We start from the raw sequence: 25,365 nt of genomic DNA, 5'->3' as shown, positions 1-25,365 counted from the left end.
CTGTTAGCATGGCGGCTAGCTGATTACTGCTAGTTCTGAGTGGCTGTTTCTGACTGAGCGGAGTAATTATGCAGAGCAGGGAGGAGATCGATTATTTTTTTAGAGATTATCTGTCTCATGTTAGGACAGCGAAAGTTTTAATACGCATGTAAAATGTATTTTTTTAAGTTAGATGCTGTAGCGCATAGCAGCGGTTCAACAGTGAGAGCAGAACCAGCGTCTTACATCGCAGCTCGAAGACTTAAATAATTTTGTGGGTTATTTGTTTAGCTTTCTGACCGTCATGCTAATCCGGGTGTTTGTAGCAGTGCGCTGCTTTACCTGCTATCTGATCCTCCAAATGTCTTTTTTACTGCAGTGAGCCTCGATGTAGCCAAACTCCGTCAAGTATGGCATTGTTTTTATGTGTATTAGCTTCATTGTGTTGATGCATTTTGACGTGCTTCAATTTTCCGCCGCAACACGCAAACTTCCCCATTCACTCAGTGCGTTATAGTTCCACATGGCTTAGGATTTGTTGCTGCAGTGTGAAGGAAAGAGGAGACCAGCTGCACAGGCAGGCTGAGAAATGAGATGCAGGTGATCGGTATCGGCAACAAGAGACAATGATCGCCGACCACCGATCATGCACTTTTACACGGAAATCGGCCGATTATGATCGGTGGCCGATCGATCGGCACACCTCTAGAGAAAACCCATTACAATATCTGTTAAAATATCAATAAACTGCTGTTTGTTTCAACCTTGAATAAGAGTTTCTTAAAATTAAATTGATCATATTTTCACGCTGATCAGCCCATCTAGGATTTTGTAATTTTTTTTGTGTGGTTTGTTGCAATCAGAATCAGATTTTGTGGTGCTAAATTAGAAACATTTCTAATGAATTTTTATTATATTTGCACTAAATGATGCTAAATGTGACTTTTTATTACTCGCCGTATCAATCAGGAACTATGACTTCACATCAAGTAATGCTGAGTTATTGAAACTAAATGTTTTTGACTAATTTTGAGAAATAATTGCAGTAAAATAAAATAAAAATGTGGGGATCTGTTGATTTTGTGAATTTTGCAGATTTGTAAAGAACTGAAAGGACTTACTGATGTCATCTGGAGTCTCGAGGGCCACATTAAAAGCTGCGGCGGCCATATTTGCCCCCCAGACCTGGAGTTTGACAGGTGATTTATATCAATCAAAGTGAGTTTAAACTAATGAATAAACAGCTCCTTCTTACGCTGGGAAAAAACAAAACAAAAACAAATTGACCAACTGCTGAAGCTGTTTTTATTGTTCAAACTCCTCGCCGACAGACGGCTTCCACCTCCTCAGATCTGCCTGTCTGCACTCTACAGAGATAAAACCAGCTGAGATGCAAAACTCAGAAGAAAGTGTTCGAGAAAGTCTGACTCAGCGTCCCGCAGTCTGTGTGTGGAGCTGCATAAAAGACAGTTACGTAATGCAGGAGCAAAAACAGAATCAGTGTGAACACTCGCCACTTAGGATCTAAACTGCCTCACTGACAGGGAGGTTCATCTGATTCCCGACACAAACAAACGGCCTGCAGTCAAACCACGCAGCATTAAAGGGGACCAATTATGTTAAATTAATATTTTTCAGGTTTTTGTGCTTTCATTTGGGTCTCGACTGCTTCTAAAAACAACCAAGAGCTTAAAAAAAGCCCCGCACAGCCAGTTTTTGGTTAAAGATTTTTGGTGTCTGAAAATAGAGCCATTTCAAAAACCTCTGAAATGTAACATTACAAATCAATAAGCCGTTACCTAGCAACCCTTGCCAAGCCCAGTCCGTTACCTAGCAACCCAGCTGGAGTTCCAGCATGTTTGGTCAGCTGGTTTTATTGCTGTACAATGGCTGCTGGAAAAGATAAGTGACTTGTTGTTGATTTACGACTTGCTGCATTCTTGTTGGCTGTGTAGGAGGCTTTACTTCTGCTTTTCAAATTTCAGTTGTTGTAAAATTGTGCTTCTGTTTGCAGCCATTTTCACATGAAAGTGTAAATATTGAGTTGGAGGTGTGACTTATTTGGATTTAAAGAGACAAGACACCCTAAAACAGCTCAAAATAGGCAGAACTGACCAGACTAAAATCTCATTAATTAGGAATGATTTTGTGAAATCAAATGAAATGAATGTTTTGTGCAGTCTGTAGATTAATCCTAACCTGTTAAAGGAAGCATATTGGTCCCTATTAACGTTAGTGAATTTGTCTACCACAGAGCAATAAAAAGATTCAAACTGATGTGAAGCAGTTTCTCTAAAGAGGATGTTGGATTTTCATACAACAGGAACTTGATGAGGTCGGTTCAGGTGAAAAGCTCACGTTTCAGAGCCGACCGGCCATCGTCTGAGCTGGAAGTAAACACAGATTACAGCACATTGTTCCTCCCTCGTCTCACTAAAACATCCATTTTACATCAACTGACTTCATAAAACGTCTAAACAAACAAATTCACATCCTGATTTTACTGGAGATTCTTAGATTTATCAAGATTTTAATCAACATCACAAATGTTTGACCCGTGTAATTTACCAAGGATGCAAATATTCATCAACTGTATCCATATTTCATTGGACTGTTTAACTAGTTGCTGTTGCCATAAGTCAAGAAATTTACCACAGTCAAAAAATGATAGTTCTTTTTATTCCTTTCAAATCTCTTTTTAATTAGTTTCTGGTTGTTTTTATTCTTGATGTTGGTGTATTGATGTTGTTTTATGGATGTTTTTTAATCTATTCTCAGCTTTGTTATTTTGCGTCTTTTTGGTGCTTGGAAGAATTTTGCTATTGTTTTATTTTATGATTTGTTTGTCTTTGCGATTTTATATACATCTCTGTGGTTGTCTTGAGTTTTAATTCTGAGTTTATTTAGCATTTATTTTATATTTAGAGTTCTTCTCTTTAGGTGTCTTAGTTTGGGAAAATATTTGAAATTGTCCATTTGAAGCTCAACAAGTTAAAAAATGAATGAATCAGCATTTACGTGGATTTCTAAGTGTTAGGATTCATGCTTTTGTGCTACCATTTGGGCTTCTACTTTTTCTAAAAACAACCCAAGCACTTCAAAAACCCACACCGACACGTTTTTACAATGAGTTAATGATTTCTGGTGTCTGAAAAATTGGTCGTTTCAAAAACCAGGCTTTATGCCGTTACCTAGCAACCCCAGCCAAGCCCAGCCCGTTACCTAGCAACCCAAGTGGAACTCCAGAACATTTGGTCATCTGGTTTAACTGCAGTATGCGCTCTATGGATTAGCTGCACAGTGGCGCTGTTGCCTTGCAGCAAGAAGGTTCTGGGTTCGATTTCCGGCCCCGGTCTTTCTGCATGGAGTTTGCATGTTCTCCCTGTGCATGCGTGGGTTTTCTCCGGGTACTCCGGTTTCCTCCCACAATCCAAAAACATGACTGTGAGGTTAATTGGCCTCTCCAAATTGTCCCTAGGTGTGAGTGTGTGTGTCTCTGTGTTGCCCTGCGACAGACTGGCGACCTGTCCAGGGTGAACCCGCCTCTCGCCCGGAACATTAGCTGCAGAGGCACCAGCAACCCTCCTGACCCCACTAAGGGACAAGGGTGTAAAGAAAATGGATGGATGGATGGATGCGCTCTATGGTGGCTGCTGGGAAAGAAGGAGCCATTTTCACATATGAACATAAACACTGAGCTGGGGGCGTGGCCAGCAGCAGCTCATTTGGATTTAAAGTGACAGAGCCCTAAAACAGCTCATTCTCAAAGGAGCTCAAAACAGTCAGAACTGAGAAGACTGAAATCTCTTAATCTAAAAATGATTTTGTGAAAAAACTGTAACGAACGTGTTCGGACCACAGACCCGGCGCAACCTGTCCAAGGATCGGTCGCCTTTAGAGGAACACAAACTCTGGGAGTTTCTGTTTCACTCTCCAACATCACGTCTGACTCCTGAGTCAGTCGCTGCTGCTAATCTCCGCTGCCGCTCCAGGACACAAACCGTCTCCGTCCCTCTCTGACACTAACCCACAGTGAGGTCGCTGACACCAAACAGCTGCTGAAGCTCCAGGCCCAGAACCCATCAGGCAAAACAACTCCCAGTCCTTCCAGTGCCTTCCCATGAACTACGTTTCCGTTTCGCTCGTTCCTCACCTCCTTGTCTGAGATGTAGAGGTGATCTCCCTTCAGCACCAGGTAACGGCTCCGCCACAGCTCCCTGAAAATCCCTCGACCGCAGAACTTCCTGATCCAACCCGCCTTCTCCGGCCCCTGGACGGCGAGCGGACCGGAGTCCTGCAAGCCCTGAAACAGAAGAAGAAGAAGATAAAAACAAAACAGCAACACAACAAGAGAAACCACAAGTTTACAACCAACATGACACCAACAAATCAGATAATTATAGATAGGAGGGCTAATCAGATGAATCGATTATTAAGATAACTGTCAACTAATTTAGCATATTTAAGCCAAAACACAAAAAATATATACGTTACGCATTTAAGATGAAAATAAACTTCTTTGTCTGTAAATATGTTTTACCCGGAACTACTCAAATGCCAAAGTTAGCTTCACCTTTTTCAAATTCTGTAAAATTAAATCTATTAATCCAATTATTAGTCAGTTAATACAAAAGATAATCAACAGCTCAATCCTAAATTGTATTGATACATTAGTGTTTAAGTATTTTTATTTAATAAATGATAAGGTGTTCAGCAAAAGAATGCTCCGCTATTCATTTTAGGCAATAAAATGTAGTTGTTTGTATCTTTTAATATATTTCTAATATTGTAGAAAAAAATTTTTTAACCCAATTAATCGACTCATCGTCAGATTAATCAATAGATTATTTGATAACCAAAATAATTGAGTTGCAGGTCTAGAAAGAATAAATTTGCGTTTTTAGTGTGTGATTATTGCATAAACGCGGAAAATAAATATTTTAATTTCACAAACAAACGAAAAAAGGATTAAACTCATAAGAAGATCAATTAATCTTATTTTTAGGTTAAAAAATGAGGAAAGACTGAAAAACCAGATGAAAGTAGATTTTAAAAAATGAGGAAATATAACGAAGTTAAAGGGTAAAGCTTTGGTCTGAGAGTAGAAGAAGAGGAAGAGAAGTGAAGAGGAGGAATAACGTGTGACTGATGGAGGAGTGCAAATCTTCACGATGATCGTGTTTGTCATGATCTCACTGCTCTCCGTCAGTCTGACCTACTTTAATTGCATAACAGCCTGACTCTGACAGAAGTAAGAGGAAAAAAGAAAGCTGGGCGAAGTGCTGCAGAGAGAAAGAGACTAAATGAAACCAACCAGGAGACGGGAAGCAACAGGACCTGACGGAGAAAACTTTCAAAGGGAAAAATTCAAAGAAACAACAAAAAAAGACATGAAAGTTGAGCTCAAAGTGGTTTGGGAGGTTTTTTATCCTCTGATCTGACAATAACAGGTTTCAGGATTCCAGTTATTTATCTGGAGGGGAAGACGAAGAAGAACATTTTGAAGATTTTTCCCACAATTTCTGACTCCATCTTTAAATTAGTTTAGTGAAATAAATACATTTCCTCCTCAGAATGTGTGTGAAGCGTTAATCTAAAAACCTAAATGATGGTGAAATGTCATGCAATATTCACTCAAAATTAAAATGTTCAACTGACCAGATAAACAAAACCTGGGTGAAAACATAAAAACAAAAAAAGGCTGAAAAAATATAATTAAACTTAATTTATTTACACAATAGACGACTAATAAATATGTAACAAAAAATGTTTAATGTTTAATTAAGTTAAAGTTATTGACGGAAACGTGGCAGTGATTAGGAATTTCAATGGAGCAGCTTGATGAATATTGATAAAAAAGGAACCTGATCAGAAATCTGAGGGATTTATTTTCATATTTATACTCTACTTTCTGCCAAATTAAACATTAAAACAACTTAAACCCGGATGAATGTTTAAAACTGACTCTAAAGCTAAGAATAAAAAATAAAAATAAAGAATAAAACGTGTCTGACTGACCCGTCTGCTTTGGTTGCTTTTCTTCATCCTCCCTCCTCTTCACTCCCGGGGGGAACCGCTCAGTCGGAGCGCTGGGGAAGAAGGAGGAGGTTCGGTCCGGCCCGGAGGGAGCTGCAGCCCGGACTCTGGTCGCTCCGGTCCCCGGTGAGGTCCTGATGTCGGTGCCGCCGCGTCCACTCGGGTCCACGCCGGTTGTGTCTCCTCCTCAGCGCCGCGGCTGTTGTCTGAACACAGGCTGCATCCTTTCCTCCTGCGCGTGCGCGGACCGCTTTGAAGCAGATGCTCTTTGGCTTCGAGCACGCGCGCTCTCCCCCGTACGAGGCCGCGCGCGGCGGGTTTCTTTTCAGCGAATTAGAAGGGAGCGCGACAGCGACACCCAGCGGCACCAGACAGGAAAGACACGTCTGAACATTTTTATTTTATCTAAAAGTTAAGCAGCAAAAGCGTGAGAAATAAATAAATAAAATAATAACATATTTCATTAAAAAAATTAAAAAAAACTATGAATTAGAATTCATGTTAAAATTCACATTATAAAATTATAATATGAATTATAATTCATACCATAATTCAGACAAATTGCCATAACTTGACAATTGTTTGCTACTTTTGCCAGACTAGTGTATTAGCACAGATTCCCATCTGCACTCTGCAACAAATCGAGACATCTGAGAATGAATGAAACAACTTTAGTCTTCTTCAGATTAAATATATTTATTAAACCCTACATGTTGTGTCAGGCTTCTGTTTCTTCCTTCATTTCCAGGCAAAAATCTGCAGAGAAACAAAACACTTTTTTTAAATAATCTGCTTTATGATCCAAATAATGGCTGAAATTGAGGTTAAATTTACAGAATACAGAGATTAATGTCTGTGAATGAACATGCGTGTTGCTTATTTTTGTAATTTGATATAAAAGAAAACAGAGTTAAAATCTTCTCACCAATTACGTAAAACAACGTCACAAATGTTTGGCTGTTATTTGGCTTCTATAACGACTAAAACATGAACTTTGAAGTATGTCGCCCAGTTTCAGATAGTAACTTTAGTCATTTTCCTGACCTGCCTTCCCGTCGTAGCGGAAACTCGTCCTGACGTTGAACTTGAGGCACTCGGCCATCCTCCTGTGTTCGCTCTCAGCAGCTTTCAGCTCCTCAGCATCCAGGTGTTTCCCCTCACTTCCTGTTTCACAAAAAATGACAGGAAGTCAGCATCCTCTCTGCAGACGGAGAATAAACTCTTTGTAAAGTAGATATTAGAGATTTGCAATGTTCTGCTTTGTTTTGTTTTTTAATTTAAAATATTTTTTTGTTTTGTTGTGGTTTTCTAACAGGGAGCTTTAGATTCTGGGTTGGACAATAAGGAGCCTGGAAGGAGCAGTGCGGATCACAGTGTTTTAGGACCGCTGTAGATAGAATAAAAAAAGAAAAATGTTGCCAAAAATTCAGAAAACGTTTTGCCAAATGTTTTGGGCAAAAATATTTCTGAATTTGTCCTTTTCCCCCCACAATTTTCTAAGATTATTTCTAGACCAAACAAGGACATTTCTGAGCTCCAAAAATTCAAAAAAGTAAAAAAATGTACGATTTGTAATTTACGGTAAAATACCAGCAGCTGTGGTTGCCAGAGTTTTACCATATTCACGTAATTTTACCATAAATACGGTGAAATTCTGGCAACTACAGATAAAATATGGATTTAACGTATTTATATTTATAATTCTAGCAACCTGCTGGTATTTCACCGTGAATTAGAGACGATTTTCTTTTTTTACAGTGTGTCAGTATGATTGGATTGAACTTATATTTGTTGTAATTTTGTGCAATATAAGTGAACTAAATTTATTTTACTTATTTTTTAGAATTATTTATTACATTTACACACTTCCAAACAAAACAGCACAGGTATAGGTAATTAAACTGATAAAAAAAAAAACATTTCCCAATTTTATTGGTTTCCAAAGCTTTCTATAACCGATATCCTTTAAAGACAGATTATATTAGTCCTAACGGAGCCAAAACATCTTGTCTTCAAACAACTGATAATTTTGTCTTATTTTCCAACCAGTGTGGAGTTTTTGCAGATCACAGATCAGTTTTAATCTGGTGTCAGATGAATGTTCAAAGTGTTTTCCTTACTGTAAATGAGCAGCATCCTCCCCGGCGTTCCCGCAAACACTCCGCGGTAGAAGACAAGCAGGCAGTTCGGACAGGCCTGGTGGACGTCCGCTCGACCTTTGTCATCGTATGGAGTCACCACACCGCCAAACTCCCGCACGCCTTCAGGGTATCAGCAACAAAACATCCCATCAACCGTTCCCTCTGTGCTGATTGGATTTCCTTCAGGGGTGTCCAAACTTTTAGTCCTCGGGGCCAAAACTGTAAAATTTAAACTATTGGCGAACCACAAGATTCATTAAATTAAAAAGGCAAATTTCATTTATTGCCATTTTTTTGTTTGTTTTACCTGCTACAAAATAAATTGAGCATAACATAAAAATGGCTTTGGACTGATGCCTCATGAGAAGAAAAACAGAATATTTCCAAATGTTTTGTGTTATGAATAGTATTTTTGACTTGTATTCTGGGGCCAAACACAATCATTTCAAGGGCCACAAATGACCCCCGAACCACACCTTCGACACCCCTGATGTAACTTTTATTAATATTGTTGCATATTTATTGAAACTGGCACTGTGTTGTGACAATTTAGTATGACACTGACAATCTGTGAAAAGATAATTGTTTATAAAACTGTTTTCTATCAAACTACTGCAGTCATTATTGAGATAATAACTCTGATTCTTATATATGTATATTCCCTTTCTGATTCTAGAACGTTTCAATCAAGAAGGTAAAGACTCCAAGAAACAACTTTAATATTTTAAAATTAAGAATATCTTGAATTTACAAGATTTTCTCTCCAGGGGGTTCATTATACATAAAAGTGCATCATCTACCATYTCCTAGCTTGATGCTTGAGTTAGCATATTGGTTGTTTACAGGGACAGATTGTTATATAATTATTATTATATTAGGGCCGTTGCTGATAAAGCCATAAAAGTATAAATTTAACATATAAAAGTATAAAATTAGAGCTTGTTCAACACTGACCATCAGCATCCAGAAGGAGCGTGTGGTTGGATGTCTCAGGATCTGGGACCGACAGGTTCCCACGGAAGATGAGACAGTTTCCAGCTCTGGAAAAAATAGAACAAAATTACATTTGAACCAAATAACTGAACCTTAGAAAGTTACAGAAAGCAGATTATAGAAACCCGGGATCTGGAGGTTCAATAAGCTATAGATGAAAGTCAAGAATTTTAATTTGAGTTACAACATTTACTTCCTCTTTGGTATCAATAAAGTATTTTAGAATTTGAATTTACTGGGCCTGGGTTCTTAGGTAACGGACTGGGCTCTACTGGGGTTGCTAGGTAACAGACTGGGCTCTACGGGGTTTGCTAGGTAACGGACTGGGCTCTACTGGGGTTGCTAGAGTAGACTGGGCTCTACGGGGTTTGCTAGGTAACAGTCTGGGCTCTACTGGGGTTGCTAGAGTAGACTGGGCTCTACGGGGTTTGCTAGGTAACAGTCTGGGCTCTACTGGGGTTGCTAGGTAACAGACTGGGCTCTACTGGGGTTGCTAGGTAACAGCTCTGTACTTTCTGATTTTGAAAGATTATTGAATCGGCTCAATTTCCAGACACCAGAAACCATAAACTTACTGCCAAAAAATGTCAGGGTGTTTTATTTTAAAGTGCTTGGGTTGATTTTAGAAGCTGTAGAAACCAAAATGGAAGAACAAAAAAAAAAAAAGTGAAAAATGTCCCTGGTAAGTAAATATGACATGTAACGTGGCTCCTACTGTGTTTCCATTAACCATATGCAATCTGACATTTTGAAAATACATTTGCTAAATGGAAAGAAACTAATTTAAAACAGCTCTTATTTTTTGATCAAAAGTTTTGGTGTGATGAAAATTGCTAAAAAAATAAAAATAAAAAGTCAGAAATTTTGAGATTAATCACAGAAAAATTCTTATTTTTTGTAGAAAATTTCAAAAATTTTCAACTTTTGAAACTCAGAAACTTCATTGGTTTTTCTAGAAAATTTCTGAGATTAATCTAAAAATTTCAGATTTTTTTGTCTGAGGTTTTTCTTTGTTTTTTCCTATTCCTAAAGGCCTTAATACGCCATCGTATATATTCTCTACACTGCAAAAACACAAAATATCACCAAGTATTTTTGGCCTATTTTCTAGTACAAACATCTTAAAACACTTGAAATAAGACAAAACTGTAAAAGTAAAATTTTTGCAAACATAATGAGCTTGTTTTAAGTAAATAAATCCTTAACATTGATTAAATGAAATAATCTGTCCATGGAATCAGTTTCTTTCTTAAGTAATTATTTACCTAAAACAAGCTCCTACATTGTGATGAAAAGTTACTTGTAAGCTAGTTTTGTCGTATTTGTCTTATCTCAACTGAAAATACTTATTTTGTGTTTTTACAGTGTAATAGATTCAGAATGTCCAGTTGAGCCCGGGTTAAACTCACACGATGTTTCGCTCAACAAACAGGAAGCTCTCGTTGTTTTCTTTGAGCTTCAGCTCCATGACGGAGCTGTTGGCGTTCTTCATCAGCTCCTCGCCTGCTGGATAGTCGGCTATCGCCTGAACCAGAACCCACCGGACCTCTGTCAACTGGAACCAGAACAAGTAACCAATCAGGAACTCTGCTGAGACGTCTGATGAGTCAAGATGTTCTGGTTTGTGATCTCACCTTGGGTAAGTCCTGTCGTTGCAGCTTTGGCGGCAGGTTGCATTCTTCAGCAGCGCTGCAGCTGAGCAGCATCAGAACCAGCATCAGAACCAGCAGAGGTCCAGTGGCGTGAAGCTTCATGGTTCAGGGAGAGAAGTGACTGACTGAGAGCCGTCTGGTCATAAAGCTGGACCCACAGCGAGTCCAACACGAGTGTTTACTCTCAGAGAGGCAGGCAAACACTCTGACCCACTCACTCCCACCAATAGCAGAACCGATCAATACTTTTCTTTACAGGTGGATACTTCTACGTCATTCCTGCATCTCTGCATTTCAGGAAAATATTTTCTGATTCCAGTCTTGCAGATATTGTTCAGATCTTGGCTTTTATTTCAGCTTTCCTCATTCTACACTGTAAAAAATAACTTACTGATTCAACTTGACTCTTGGTTCCTTGTTGCGGTGACTCAGATAAGTTGCATCAACTTTACATTTTACAGACATTATTTTATTCAACTCAGGAAAATGTTCAAAATTATTGTAATAAATGTAGTTAATAATTTCTTGTAAAATTTTCCTACCCATTTTTTAATCTTGTAAGCACTTCAATGAATTGTATTTTTTGAACACTTTTGAACCGTATGTGTTCCTGCAGTTTTTTCTCTTATACTGGATTAAATATACAGCTGTCTTGAACGTTCCCATGACTTTATATTGTTTTTCTCTTTTTTTTTTTCATTTATTTGGGTTATTTTGTTAAGTATTTAAGATATTTAAAACAGCTTCCAACATGACCAGTTGTAATATTTTTAATTTTGAATCTTTTTATTTTTTTATGTAATTATTGCATCTGAACTGACAGGAAATCTCTACTTTCTTTATTTCACATTTCATCCATTTAATTCAGTTGCTTAATTTTCACTCAGTCCCTTCACCTTTGACCTCCTTTCAGTCTTTTTCCGGTGGATTCTTGAACTTTAGTGCTTCTTATCTAGACTCCAGTGTTCACCTTTTGTACATTGCATGGTAAATATGTGAACAGATCGATATTTTTGTTTTTAAATCATTTGGAGCGGTTTTCTATACTATTCAAAGTAAACTTAAGTTGCTTATTAACAGAAAGATGAGAAATGTACGTATGGTTACAGAGCAGTCCACACAAACATTATTTTAGAAAAACAAAATACTTTACAGCAGAGAAGACAAATAAACTTGTTTTGCATAATACCTCAATCAGATACATGGATACTAATGATTAATAGTAATACATATTTAATATGTGGTGAAAGCAACAAAGAGTTTTCTGTTGCAATATACCTGATCCAACTTTAAAACCAAATTAAGAGTTAAACAAATATATTTTAAAATACATTTTAATATATTCACCAGTATTACACATATTCCAATTCATTTCTGGTACAGATTCAGATTCCAAACACAGTTTCAACTATGTTTTTTCTTTTTAATAGTAATCCTTTAAAATTCACATTCAGTCAGAAACATGTAAAGGAAAACACTGGAAAGTTTAAGGATGTAACAAGAGAATCACTGCATGACAGAAGCAAAAAAAAAATTTCCTTTAAACCAAACAGATGAAAAACTGCACTTTAAATCGAGGATAAAAAGCTCCAAGAACCCTAATTATATAACCACTGCTTTGAAAATATTTATAAGACTATATCAGTTGATTATATCCTAATTAGATTTGAAGATAATTTCAGGTTTCTGGTCTGTTACAGTACACAATGTCAAGTCCTGGCAGCAAGAATGCAACTGCAGAGCACATGCTTGAGTTACATCAGTAACAAAAACCTCTGCTCTGGAAAAAATAGGTTAGAGCAAACATTTTTATTTTTATTTTAATCTTGATGCTAAGAAAAATTATTCAATGTAGGTAGAAAGTTGACACGATTACTTTAGATATGCTAGCTAGCATTAGCACAGCGGCGCAGGTAGCAGAGTTTGAAAACCCTCAAGCATTTCCTCAGAGATTGCAGCACTGTTTAGATACTAATCAAAATATACTAATCAAAATATTATCAGCCGTAGACCAAAGATAGAAAAATAAACATGTTTATGAATAAGCTTGAGTTAGCAGCATTGAAGCAAAGCCATCTGCTACACGAAACTAAAAACTATCGTTTCTATTGCCTCATGTGTTCTAGGATTCTTAATATGTTTACAAAAAGTCATAGCTTCATAGTTTTGGCTCTGTTACAGAACAAACAAAGAAAAATGTCTTATGTTTCACGTGAAAATGAAACAATCTTCACATGTTGTTATCCACTAGTTGCTACAGTCATTTTCACAGCTGAAATGTATAAGCAGTTTTTCTTTAGGTTATTAAGATCCTTAAAGAAATACCTCTAGCAAAAGTCCTGCTGTTAAAGAAGACAGAAATAAATAGCATATTTTAAATGGAATCTTAATGATCTATTACGTTTTACAAATAAGCTAGCATTAGCACTGCAGCACCGCTAGCTAACTGCAAAGCTCTCAGAAGCCATTTCCTCAGACATTGTAGGATTGTTGAAATCCTAATAAAATATTATAACTAGCAGAGCTACTATAAATAATAACACATGCTGTTAATATGTAATGTAGCGCTAGCACTGAGCTATCTGCTACAGGAAGCTAACAAAGTAGCACTTAAGAATGAGCGACTCCTTGGTATGTTTGAAACTTTTTTAGATATTTGTAGATTTGTAGCTTTGGTCATGCAACAACATATTGCAAAATAAAAAATAAACGTAAAACTTAATTTTCAAAAGGTGTTACAGCAGTCAAGCTAGTGCCTACAAGAAATAGAGCATTTTTAAAGTTTTAACAGTTGGAAATTGCTGAGATGCTCATAAAATGGTTCTAGAAATAAAGAGAAGAGTCAAAACAAAAAATAACTGATCCGAAACTGAATCTTTACATGCTGTTGCTGCTACAAGCTCGGTGTTAGAATTGCAGCACAGCTAGCAGCAACAGGAATTCACAAAAGCAGCAGTTAAAGGTTCATGAAAATTTGCCTTTCTTGTAGCAACACTTTAGAAAGACAATCAGTGTGTTCAGTAGTTAGCCTTTGTTTTCCTGAGAATGTTGCTGCTACAAGGGATTAACAAACGCAAATATAAAAGTTCTTGTTTTGTGTTTATTAGTTTTCCAACAGTATCACAAACCTTTAAAGGTTATTATTTTTAAAGTTTAGACTGTAGCAAGAATTAAGAGGTCTGTTTGCATCCTTTTCTTTTCCCATGTCATATATTTTAAATTAAATGTATTAAAGTCAATATTGTTTTTCTTGACTTTATTCACTTTCGATGAGCTGAATCAAGACTCTGACAATGAGATGGATTTTCAACCATGACCAGAGTGTACTGTTACAGACCTAAAAACAAGATTGTTCCCAAATCCTACATCTTTCCTGATTGAGTAGCTCTTAATTTGCCAGTAATGGGGGTTTGTTAAACACAAACCCGTTGGTATTTAAAAAAGACATCCAGGTAATTCACAGATCTCTGGAAGCTCCTCTAAATACCGAAATAAACAAGCGGAGGGAGAGATGAAGTTTATTATACAAGAGTCAGAAGCAGAGTTAGTGTTCATCGCCTGGTGGAGTGGCGTCCACTTCCCTGTGCTCTGTCACCGCTGTGACCCGTCGCCAGCATCACCTCTTCAAGAAAACTGGAGAAAAAAAGCCATCAAAAAAAGTTGAAATTAAACTGAATATGTATGAATGTCTAATTTATGTGTCCACTGCATCTCAAAATAGAAATAAAATTATGTTTATATGTAAATGCTGCTACATATATAGGTCAAAATTGGTTGATTCATTTGCCAAAGTAAATTTGTTTTCCTCCTGCTGCGCTTGGCAGTTGGTGGTTACCATAGAAACCAGTAACTGACAGCTCTGCCCCCTTTTTTTTCTGTTGCCGTCGGTAACTGTGGGGCAGAATCTGTTGAACTGATGTTAACTTAATTATTTTAGTAAATACAGTGAATCTGGCTGTGTCTGTTGTGAAGTCAATCTGCTGGACCTGAGATGATCAAAGAACGGTTAAATATACATAATAATAACAGTAAAATGATCGAAGCTAAGATGCAGATTCAGACATTTTTAGTACTGAAAATATTTGGCCTTTCTTCTGGCTAAAACAACTGAAACAAAATGTCCTCCAAAAAAGTCCCTGTCCAAAAAACTACATATCTAAGAAGGCAAAATCAGAAGATTGTCTGTTTATGCTTCTTTATAACTACACTTAAACATGGAGTTCCACAAGGATGAGTCCTTGGGTCCTCTTTTGTTTAATTTTTTACATGCAGTGAAGTGAATCTAACTAATGAAAAGATAAAAATCAGAGTATGAGCCTCTGATACCTCTTAGTGTTGTGGATAGCGCTTCCTCCCAGCACAATCCGAACCCCCGGAGTGTTACGATTCAGGTTGTAAACAGTCAAAGCTTCTTCATACGTCGCTCCACCGATCAGGAACACCATAATGTCCTGAGGCCTGAAACATGGTTTCAAAACGTGACTTTCTGGAGAAAAATATCTGTGTATTTTATAAAGGTCTATTTTCATTCCCCTGCTCTAAACTCTTAATATTTCAGATGTAAAGAAAACAAATCATTCAAAGCCAAAAATGAAATATGTGAATTTCTATCTGTGAGAGTAATTTCTGTAAGGATTTCCAGGTGTGTTACCTGTCTCTCAGGCTGCTGGCTCCCAGGTACGGGAACTGACTGTCTTTGAGTCGACCTTTAATCAGCTGATCCAGAGTGTCGTGCAGCAGAGGCTGATGCTGTGTATACACGTTCTCTACGCCCTGAGAAATACATCAAAACACACAGTAAAATGCTGTTTTTTCTCTGAACCCTGCAGTAAGCTACATGCTTCTTCAGGGTTATCTGATGAAGTAAGTAATATTTAAATAACTATTGAGATCAGATGTGATTTTTTTACCTTTAGTCCTTTGAAAAACTGTTTGGTGATGGCGACAGCATCCGTCGGTGTGATGAGGTCACTTCCTCTGATTCTCTTCCCGCCGTACTCCACAACTGATTGAACCATCTGCAGCAGGAATGCACATCGTAAAGCTTCAATCTGCCATCCAGAGGCCAAAATCAGTAAATACATAAAAATAAAACCAAGAGGCTGTGATTACCCTGCGGTAGCGTTCAGACACTCCCTTCCTGCTCAGCTCCTCCATCAGCGACGGGAGGATGCTGCTGCTGTGGCGCTCATACCTCAAAGCGTAGAGCATGACGAGACGGACGGCGTCCAGCTCCGAAACCCGAGGATTCTGCAGCAGCCGCCGAACGTTCTGACAGAAAAGATGTCTTAAAGGTGACCTACGCTTCTATGGACTACACAAAACATGTCCGTTACATCTTCTGCACACAATCATTCTTAGATAATAAGACTTTAATCTGATCAGTTCTATTTCGAGCTCCTTTCGGAATGAGCTGTTTTAGAAAAGCATTAGTAAACCCTCCTGCACAACCAACAAGAATACAGGACGTCTATTCTGAATGGCAAAACAACAACACTTGTCTATACCAAGCAGTCATTGTACAGCAAATGCAGAGGTAAAACCAGCTGACCCAACATTCTGGAACTCTGTTTCGGTTGCTAGGTAACGGGTTGGCTCAGCTCAGGTTGCTAGGTAACGGCGCAGTGCCCATGGAATGTGACAATTTTATTAAAGTTCAATTCAAAAATACTTTATTGATCTCAAAGGGAAACTAAATAAGGTTACGCATCATAACAAAAGCAGCAAAGTGTAAAAAGAATTGGCAAAAATCAGTACAGCTACACCGAATCCAAAACAAGAAGGAACAGTTGTCCAAAAGCAGAAAAAAAAATCTCAATAAAGTACAGAGCTACTCCAACAAGGTTTATTTCCAGACACCAAAAAACATTAAGTTATTGTCAAAAAAATCTTTAAAAAACTTTAAAGAGCTTGGGTTGTTTTCAGAAACAGTTGAGATTGAAACGTTCCAAATGTGAATTGTGCATTTAACCTTCTGCTCTTCTTTAGGTTTCTGATTAGAGACTGAGGTGAGATGATGAAGAGAGTTACCTGCTGAGCGTTGGAGTGGTCGTTCTGACAAGCCAGCTCCTGCTCCACCTCCGACACCTCCATCAGCTGCCGCTCAGACACCAGGCGGGAAAGCTCCCCCACCACCGTCACGTGCTTCGACACGGTTCCCGACATCTTCTTAAACTGAGGGTAGTTGTCCACAAACGCCTGGAGGGTTGAAAAAAATAAAAAATCTTTGGCATCAATAAAGTATTTTTGAATTTACCGGAGCCTGGTTTTGGTTGCTAGGTAACGGGTTGGTCTCTGCTGGGGTTGCTAGGTAACGGCGCAGTGAGTGCTGATTTGTGGCGATATATTCGAAATGTTTTTGAAACGGCTCAATTTCCAGACACCAACAAACATTAATTTGTTGCCAAAAATCAGCTGGGAGTTTTTCGAAAATTTTCTAGAAAAAAGTCAGACTTTTTGAGATTAATTTCAGAAATTTTGTAGAAAAAAAAAAAAACAGAAAAATTTCTGAGTTCGAAAAATGTAAAAATTTTCAACTTTTGAAATATTTTTTGGTGGAAATTTTATCTTTTTTTTTGTTGTTGTTTTCCACCTACATTAACCCCAATATAAAAGAAAGAAAAACATTGGATTCAATTGTTTTATTTGAGTTTTTTCAACTCAATAAATCCCAACCTTCATGTCAGAAATGGACTCCAGCTTCTGTTGCTCTTTGGGTTTCTTTTTCTGGAAATCTTCCATCAGGTTCTTTATGTTGGTGCCGATTTCCCCGAAATTCAGGTACAAGTTCTGTAAACAGAAATATGGAACAGAATACAAAGTTGAATATTTTACATGATGATTAATACTAAAGATCTCTACTGGAAGTGTTAGTTAAACCATTAAAACACGACAGAGACTCAGAAGGAATGTCTACCCAACTCAGAGAATTTAAAGGGAAGTGACAATATTATTACTTTACTCTTATGTTTTTTTTCTTAGCCTGGCCCTTATACTTCATCGTATAAGAGAAACCTAAATGACAATAGAGACGTAGAAGCTGCCTTCAAACAACCAAAGCAACACGATAAACAACAGAAACTGTCAGAGTTTCAGACACACTGTTACTTTTGTTTTGTAAACCAGATTTAAATTTAATCAGCTTTAGGTGTGAGAACTCAGAATTAGCTGAGCGTAAACAGGAAGCCGTCACGTTTTTGCTTCAGGACTCACGTTGGCGTAAAACTCGTCGTTCTCGGCGGACAGCACCACTTCCCGCAGGTCTTTGCTGATCCCCGGGACTCTGGACAGGTCGATCCGGTTGTTGTTCAGACCCAGCAGCTCGTGGACCATCGCCTGGTACGTCCACTGCGACACACCGACCGGGTCTCGTCAGCAGGGCGAACATTTACCACAAAAACAAACATCCCAGCAGCACAGTTCATCCCCACTGTTCATATCTTCACAAAGTAATGAGGGGATTCAACACATTTATGCCCACAAGAGTTAATAAAACCATGTACATTTTAAAAAGGACCTTAAAAAATTCAATAATAAATCATAAAATAATACTGAATTGGTGGAATTTATACTTTAAGCGAAGATTGTTGGATTGTTTTTAATTTTCCTTGACACAGTTGAAATTTTGTGTTTTCATTTTGTTGTTTGTGTGTTTTAAGGTATCTCATTTTGTCCTTTTTCAATGTTTCTAAAATTTAAAAATTGTTGAGGCGGTAGATTTGAATTTTATAGTTTGATTTTGTTTCTCTTTTGTAATATGTGTAAAAGTATAATTTTATTATAATGTTTGTGGTGTGGATGCCAGGAAGAAGAATCTCTACTATGACAGAAACTAAAGAGGATCCTTAATTGAACAAATAAATAATTATTTTGTAATTGCTTACAAGTTCAAAATAAACCCAAATGTAAATTAAAAAATGCTTAACTGCCATCTTGATCACTTTCCAAACCAAAAATATCCCATATTGAAGAAAAATTTTCCAAAATGATGTCATAATCATACAAAAAAATCAGCTTTTAGAGACATTTTTATTTAGCTTCAATATTTAATAATTAAGCTTGTTAAATGGGTTTAATTTAATTTCAAAGATGGGTTTCAGAAACAGAATAAAGTACAAGTAAAAATCCTTTAAAATTAAAAACCCCTGTTTCTTGAGACAAGTTTAAAATAAACTTAAATATAATTAAATAAAAGCTAATTATAGAAACACATGTGTGTGACTGGTCACCTGGTTGAGCAGCGGTGTGATGGCGTCGTCGCTGCGGTCGAGGATCAGCAGCAGAGGAGGAACTTCAGTCTTCCTGAAGTCAAACAGCTCATATTCCTTCGTGATGATTTGCTGAGAGCAAACAAACAACATTTAATGATCCAAATTACGTTAAGTTCACAATTTCAATAAAAAAGAGAAAGAGGAGAGTGTATTTTCTATGTTTTTCAAAATCCACGAGAAAACAAAAAAAAATTAGCTTATTTTAAGTCCTTAATATTGATTAAAAAGTACTAGGTCCACTGGCAGATTACTTCACTTATTTCAGAATCAAGGGGCACTAAAGCCGTTACCTAGCAACCACACCAAAGCCCAGCCTGTCACCTAGCAACCACAGACAAGCCCAGCCCGTCACCTAGCAACCAGTTCTAGTTCCACTGGCAACTAATTCACTTTTAACAAAACATTTTTCTCATGTTATAAGTTAAATAATCTGCCAGTATCAATATTAAGGAACTACTGACTTAAAACCAGCTCCTATTTTACTGAAAAGTTACTTGTAAGTTAGTTTTGTTGTGTTTCAAGTACACCAAGATATTTGCACTAGAAACTGGACGAAAAATATTTGGTAGGATTTTGTGTTTATGCAGTGTGTCTTGCTTGTGTATTTGTTAGTAACCTGCACAGGATGATATTCCTTTGTTTTATTTTTCACTGAGTGTGTGTGAAACATTTGGTTCTCTGTTGTCAATACGAAATTAAAATAAAAAAGTAAAGTGCATTTTTTCTAACCAAATCAACATAAAAGCTCTTTATTTGGTTGTAAATTTGTTCTTTTAGATTAATGAAAAGGAAAGAAATCTGGAAACTAAAACATATTTATTCTTGATTTTCTATTTTCTGTACTTTTCCAAACTTAAGTATATTAAAAAAATCTAATTCCATACTTTCAATGGGCAATTTGTTCAACTGTGGTTGTTTTAAAATGTGCTAAATAAAGTCAACATTTTGTAGGAATCAGTTTTCACTTTAACAAAGTGTTTTGTTGGTTTTTTTGCAGTTTTTTGACAGAAAATGCTAATTTTTTTTGTCGTGGATGATTTGTAAGCAATGAAAAGGGAAAACAACCCAAATAGGAGGAAAACAAGTTAAAATGTAACATGGAGCGTGAAACGCTGTTGCGGTGGAAACCTTGACACTTTCTGCGAGGCGTTTGGCCATGTCAGAGGACAGCTGGTAGCGGATCATTGGACATTTCTTCAGAGCGAGCAGGACGGAGGTCAAACCCTGCGTGCAGCGCGACAACATGGAGGGTTCCCAGGTCCGACCCTGAAACACAAACAGGTTCTCAGAGAGACGCCGTGTGAACCAACCGGACTGTAGCGACACCAACCAACAGCCCATCAATCAGAACCGATCCGTTTCACCCAGTTTATTAAACAAATCAAATGTTAGAACCATTTTCACTGTCAAGAAGAATCAACCACCACCAGCAGGTACTATCAAGACCTTTCTCCTGAGGTTCATAAAAATCAGATGAAGGTTTGATTCAAACTGCTGCTGCGAGCAGGGAGCTAGCTGCTAGCTAGCTGCTAGCTCTCTGCTGCTAACAAAGAGCTAGCTGCAGCAGTTTGTTCGTTTTCATCAAAACGTTCTTAAGTCAGAATCAGCAGCTCTCACCTACCGGGAAACGGTTTCGGCCAGATAAAACCTGATCGGTGCGTCTCTGGTCGAGAAACAAAGATGGCGAACGTAAACATGACAAACATGTCAAAGCAACTCTCAAATACATGGATGGACCCACTTTCCAACAATTTAATAAAAGTATAAAACTTCCAGGGAAGATTATTCTGTTCTGAAGAGCATTGGGATAAAAATAAATGCTGCATTTTGAAGATTTTTCTTATAATCATTTTTTCCTTTTTTATATTAGAAATACATTAAAAGATGCAAATATTTCAATTCCTATTTTACATAGAAAAATAAAGATTTCATTGTCTGAAATGCAGTAACAGCATTCCTTTAGTGAACATTTGGTCATTTGTAGCAAAGGATCCATCTGCAGCTAAAAAAATACTTTTAACAGCAACATGAAACTTTATTTTTACAGAATTAAAACCAGGTGAAGCTAAAACTGCCTCCTGAGGAGACCTGGGTAGAACATATTTACAGAAAAAGTTTTTTTTTTATCTTAAAAAAAACCTTTTTACAGTTTTTGCTAATAAATGCTCTGAATATGTTCTTTTAATAAACAGGCTTTCTTGAGTCTGAATACTTCAATTAATGATTAATTGATTACTAAATTAGTTGACAATTATTTCAAATACCAATTAATCACAATTAATCCTTCCTAAAAAATTCTCCCGTCTATTTGTTCTCTCAGAAATCCATCTTTGTTCATCTTAACTGGCTCACATGGACCCAAAAAGACCAAAATTTTTATTACTAAATGATCCAGTTTTGGTGTCAGACACCAACATCGACACAAACTGTGATCCAACAGGAGTTCTGACAGCCGCCCAATTGAACCAGAACTAACATTTCAGATAAAATAAAAACTTCTTTTCTGTTTGATCACTTAAACTTGTGACACTAAACGCTCCACAGTTCATGGAATTTCAATCCCAACAAAAAATAAAAACAATATTTGCTCACGCTTACAATACATTGACTGAAATTGTTTATGTTTTACCTTATCATTTATACATTTTCTCTCCTTGTTTTGCTTTTACTTGTCTAATTACATAAAATATAAGCGTTTCATCTTTCTTACCCGGGAAACTCCCTGCAGGTTGAGAGAAAACAGGTGAGGATTCACAGCGATGAAATCTCCATAAAACTCCTGCAGAAAAACACAAATTTGGTTTTTTATTGCTCATAAACAGCATTTTCAGATAGTTACTTTATTCTGTTTTGCACACAGAAATAAAAATGATTCCACAAACCAAATTTTCCATATGAGAACATGTTAAAAAAATGTAGTTTGCACCAAGAAAATAAAACATAAATGGAAGACGACTGCTGTGAAACACACGGTAAGATAAGATATGATAAGAAAAAAATTATCCTTTTCTTATAAACCGTCTTAGGAAAACCACTCAGGAGCTCATGTAAAAAAAAGTTTCATGTCAAATAGTGCAAAAATAAAAATATGTAATCTGATCAAGAAGTAGGAAACTTAAGCTGTCATGGCAGAAACAAATTAAACAAAATAAAAAAACAATACCGTGTAAAAATATAAATACGTCAATATATTTATATAAAAAATACAGATGCGTGTATATGAATATACACACACACACAAATATATAGATATTACATATTATAACACTAAATTGTCTCAATTTCTGAAGACAACTACAGTCCAGAGTTAATCTAGAAAGTGTTTATTTCTGAAAAAAGAGGTCATTTTTAAATATTTTTAGCAAACTACAAATTTGACAGACCATTTATAAAATCTAATTTATAGTCTGTAGCTGCAGCATCTTTTATGTCTGTAAGTTTATAAACATTAGAGTAAAGCTAAAATGCTTCAGCTCTCACCTGGATTTCAGCCACCACTTCCTGTTCATCTGCCTCGGCCAGAGCTTTGATTTCACTCTTACTGATCACATTGCTGAAGTCTGAAACAGACACAGCCACAAACCTTAAAGGAACAGCAGCGTTGATTTACAGGAAACTAATAAAACAAGCATCTTTGTCACATCATACTCAGCCTAAAGCATCTCAGTAAAACCATCGGCTGACGTACAGATGAAGTAAACGCTGTACTTTGGTCTTCTTAGCTCCTGGATTAGATGCTGCACATTCTCCTGCAGCAAAAACTAATGTTAGTCTCCTTTTTATGAATTTAATGTTGCAACATGCAGCTGTTATTTTGTACATTGTCTTTACAGTATGACATGAGACAGATGAGCTCCTCTCCCAGTGTTCCCAGTTCTAACTAGAAACAACCAATCAGAGCCAGAAGGCGGGTCTTAGTGCTGTCAATCAGGCCTGTGTGCACGCCACAGATCATCTGTCTCATATTGCGCTGTCACAATAACAAATTTTACTGGATGATAAATAGTCTCAGTGATAAATGATACTATTGTTGTTTTGAGATAATTTTCAAATAATATAATGCAAAAACGAATTTTCAAAGATAAATGAACTTTAATTCCTAATGAACATTTAACACTGTAACTGGAAGACACTTGAAATATTCAAAAGAATAAATAAAAACAACAAATAAAATGAATTATGAAGTCTCTGTAAACAAAATAATCCTTCAAAAAAGGGATAGACGTGATGAAAACACCAGATTGAAGAATTTTATCATCCAGTTTTTGGTGGAAAGAGAAATGATTGAGTTTGTTTTAATTTATCATGTGATTAATTGGTTTATAACGTATTGTGACAGGCCTAACTGTCATGTAGTGATAGTTTTAACAACAACATATTATTTATAAAAGTTAGATACTGCGGCTTTAAAGACCGTTTGCTCAGACTGGTGGAAACGGTTTGCCTACCTTGGTTGGACGAAGGAAGCAGATGGCCTTCAGGTGCTTCATGCTGTCTCTGCTCTGAGAGTCGATCCGTTCAAACAGGTAAACCTCCTTCTGCAGGATTTCAGACTGGGTGTAAACCACGCTCACTATGCTGGTCTGGAAACACAAACATGTTTTACTCTGAGGTAGCCAAAATAAAGGCGGACAAACAAGGGCTAATCAGATTACTGAATTAATCAGCTAATTTTATAATCAATTAATTGTTAATTCGGGTTTACAGGCTCAAATAAAGGCAATTTGCTGAAAAAAATAGAAACATATTCAGAGAAGATATTAGGCTAAAACTGTGCAATACATTAATACAGATAAAAATAATCTTTGTCTGTAAATATGTTTGACCCAAAACTCCTCAAGTGGCATTTTGTTCAAATTCTGTATAAAAAGATCAACAGGGCCACCACACAGAACCAGAACCGACGCTATGTAGTTGCTTCACTGCAACACCACGACTCTAGAGTTACACAGTAATACTGCAGGTCCACACAGTACCAACAGATACCGGACTGTTTTAGTCCCCAAAGCTCAGACGGTACCACATCAGCCAGCAGGCTCTCACCGTCTCCTTGTCCATGAGCAGGACCTTCATCCCGGGCCCGCTGTTCTCGATCATTTTGGAGATGTACTGCTTCACCGCGAGCGTCACGTTCATGATGGCGACGCTGAGACACAACTGCGACAAAAACAAACAAATAAAGTCTAAACCAGCGGTAAAATGCCAGCAGCGCCCGTTCTGGAAGCTCTGTATGTCTGGTTTTTGTTGTTGTGAAGATCTATCAGCTGAGCTCTTGAGGCAACACCAATGCGATCTTCTTCCGGGTATCTGACGTCATTACGTACCACGTATCTCATTGTTTGACACATGCATCGGTGATGGAAAACGCGGACGAAAGTTATTGAATGAAAGTGAGGCAAGACTTTCTTTAGGAAAACTTGTGATAAAAACTCAGTTGAATATAAAAAGCTTATTTTAAATTATTATTTACTGATTTTTTTTTTTTTATCATTTATTTAGTCAATCAGAATTTGACTTGGTAGTTTTACACCAGATATGTATGGAGAGCCGTTACTATGGAGAGGCATTCTATGGAGAGCAATTTCAGCCAAAATTAAATAAATAAATAAATAAATGGATTAAATAAATAAAAAATGAGTAAAATAAATCAATAAATTAAGAAAATTAGTGAAATAAATACAAAATTAGTTAAATAATTTAGCTTTTTCAATAACCCAATTTTTCATTTATTTTTCATTTTATCAATTTCTCTATTTTCCTTTTTTCATGTATCTATTTTTTATTAATCTATTTTTCATTAACCCATTTTTCATCTATTTTTCATTTAACCATTTTTCAATTTAGCTTTTTCATTAACCAAATTTTTCATTTTTTTTATTTTTCATATTAGCAATTTCTCAATTTCTCTTTTTCATTTATCCCTTTACCCATTTTTCATTAATATATTTTTTATTTAACCACTTTTCAATTTCCCTTTTTAATTAACCCAATTTTTTCATTTATTTTTCAGATTACCAATTTCTCTATTTCTTTTTCATTTTCTATTTTTCATTACTCTATTTTTCATTTGTCAATTTTTTATCCCTTTATCTATTTACCCATTTTTCTATCTATAATCTATTTTTTAATTTAACCATTTTTCGATTTCCTTTTTCCATTAACCCGATTTTTTATTTCCCAGTGTCATTAATCAATTTCTCATATATCCCTTTTTTATTTACCCATTTTTCTTTTATCTGTTTTTCATTCAACATTTGTTTGAAAAAATTCTAATTTTCCCATTTTCCAATATCT

The 25,365-nt window shown here is 36.6% G+C and overlaps 3 protein-coding genes across 4 annotated transcripts in view; all 3 read right to left on the bottom strand.

Annotated features, from left to right (window-relative positions):
* Nucleotides 1-6,298, bottom strand: part of plekho1a (pleckstrin homology domain containing, family O member 1a) — a 29,619-nt gene extending 23,321 nt beyond the window's left edge. Inside the window, exons 1-2 of the mRNA XM_008422259.2 lie at nucleotides 5,998-6,298; nucleotides 4,133-4,282 (exon numbers count right to left, since the gene is read on the bottom strand). Of these exons, the coding sequence (XP_008420481.1) occupies nucleotides 4,133-4,282; nucleotides 5,998-6,024 (177 nt within the window). The 5' untranslated portion in view covers nucleotides 6,025-6,298. The remainder of the gene's footprint in view (nucleotides 1-4,132; nucleotides 4,283-5,997) is intronic.
* A 392-nt stretch (nucleotides 6,299-6,690) lies between these two features.
* On the bottom strand, nucleotides 6,691-10,981 carry LOC103472555 (saxitoxin and tetrodotoxin-binding protein 1-like). The gene is made up of 6 exons (XM_008422261.2): nucleotides 10,784-10,981; nucleotides 10,559-10,704; nucleotides 9,111-9,196; nucleotides 8,136-8,276; nucleotides 7,060-7,179; nucleotides 6,691-6,771 (listed from the first exon to the last, which is right to left on the bottom strand). The coding sequence occupies exons 1-6, from the start codon at nucleotides 10,901-10,903 to the stop codon at nucleotides 6,734-6,736; spliced, it is 651 nt and encodes a 216-aa protein (XP_008420483.1). The 5' UTR covers nucleotides 10,904-10,981; the 3' UTR covers nucleotides 6,691-6,733.
* A 918-nt stretch (nucleotides 10,982-11,899) lies between these two features.
* vps45 (vacuolar protein sorting 45 homolog) lies at nucleotides 11,900-24,377 on the bottom strand. Of its 2 annotated transcripts, XM_008422263.2 has the most exons (16): nucleotides 24,115-24,377; nucleotides 23,520-23,654; nucleotides 22,760-22,820; nucleotides 22,552-22,631; nucleotides 21,782-21,850; nucleotides 20,693-20,734; nucleotides 20,200-20,337; nucleotides 19,030-19,140; nucleotides 18,014-18,148; nucleotides 17,477-17,590; nucleotides 16,832-16,999; nucleotides 15,914-16,072; nucleotides 15,712-15,819; nucleotides 15,453-15,574; nucleotides 15,128-15,259; nucleotides 11,900-14,434 (listed from the first exon to the last, which is right to left on the bottom strand). In XM_008422263.2, exons 1-16 carry the CDS (start codon nucleotides 24,205-24,207, stop codon nucleotides 14,353-14,355), a joined length of 1,749 nt encoding a protein of 582 aa, XP_008420485.1. In that variant the 5' UTR covers nucleotides 24,208-24,377; the 3' UTR covers nucleotides 11,900-14,352. The 2 variants fall into 2 exon arrangements, with proteins under 2 accessions (XP_008420485.1, XP_008420486.1); XM_008422264.2 differs by lacking the exon at nucleotides 20,693-20,734.
* Nucleotides 24,378-25,365: the final 988 nt, after the last annotated feature.

The sequence above is a fragment of the Poecilia reticulata genome, linkage group LG11, assembly GCF_000633615.1.
Source record: "Poecilia reticulata strain Guanapo linkage group LG11, Guppy_female_1.0+MT, whole genome shotgun sequence".
Classification (NCBI taxonomy): Eukaryota; Metazoa; Chordata; class Actinopteri; order Cyprinodontiformes; family Poeciliidae; genus Poecilia; species Poecilia reticulata.
This window is presented reverse-complemented; position numbering and strand designations above follow the sequence as displayed.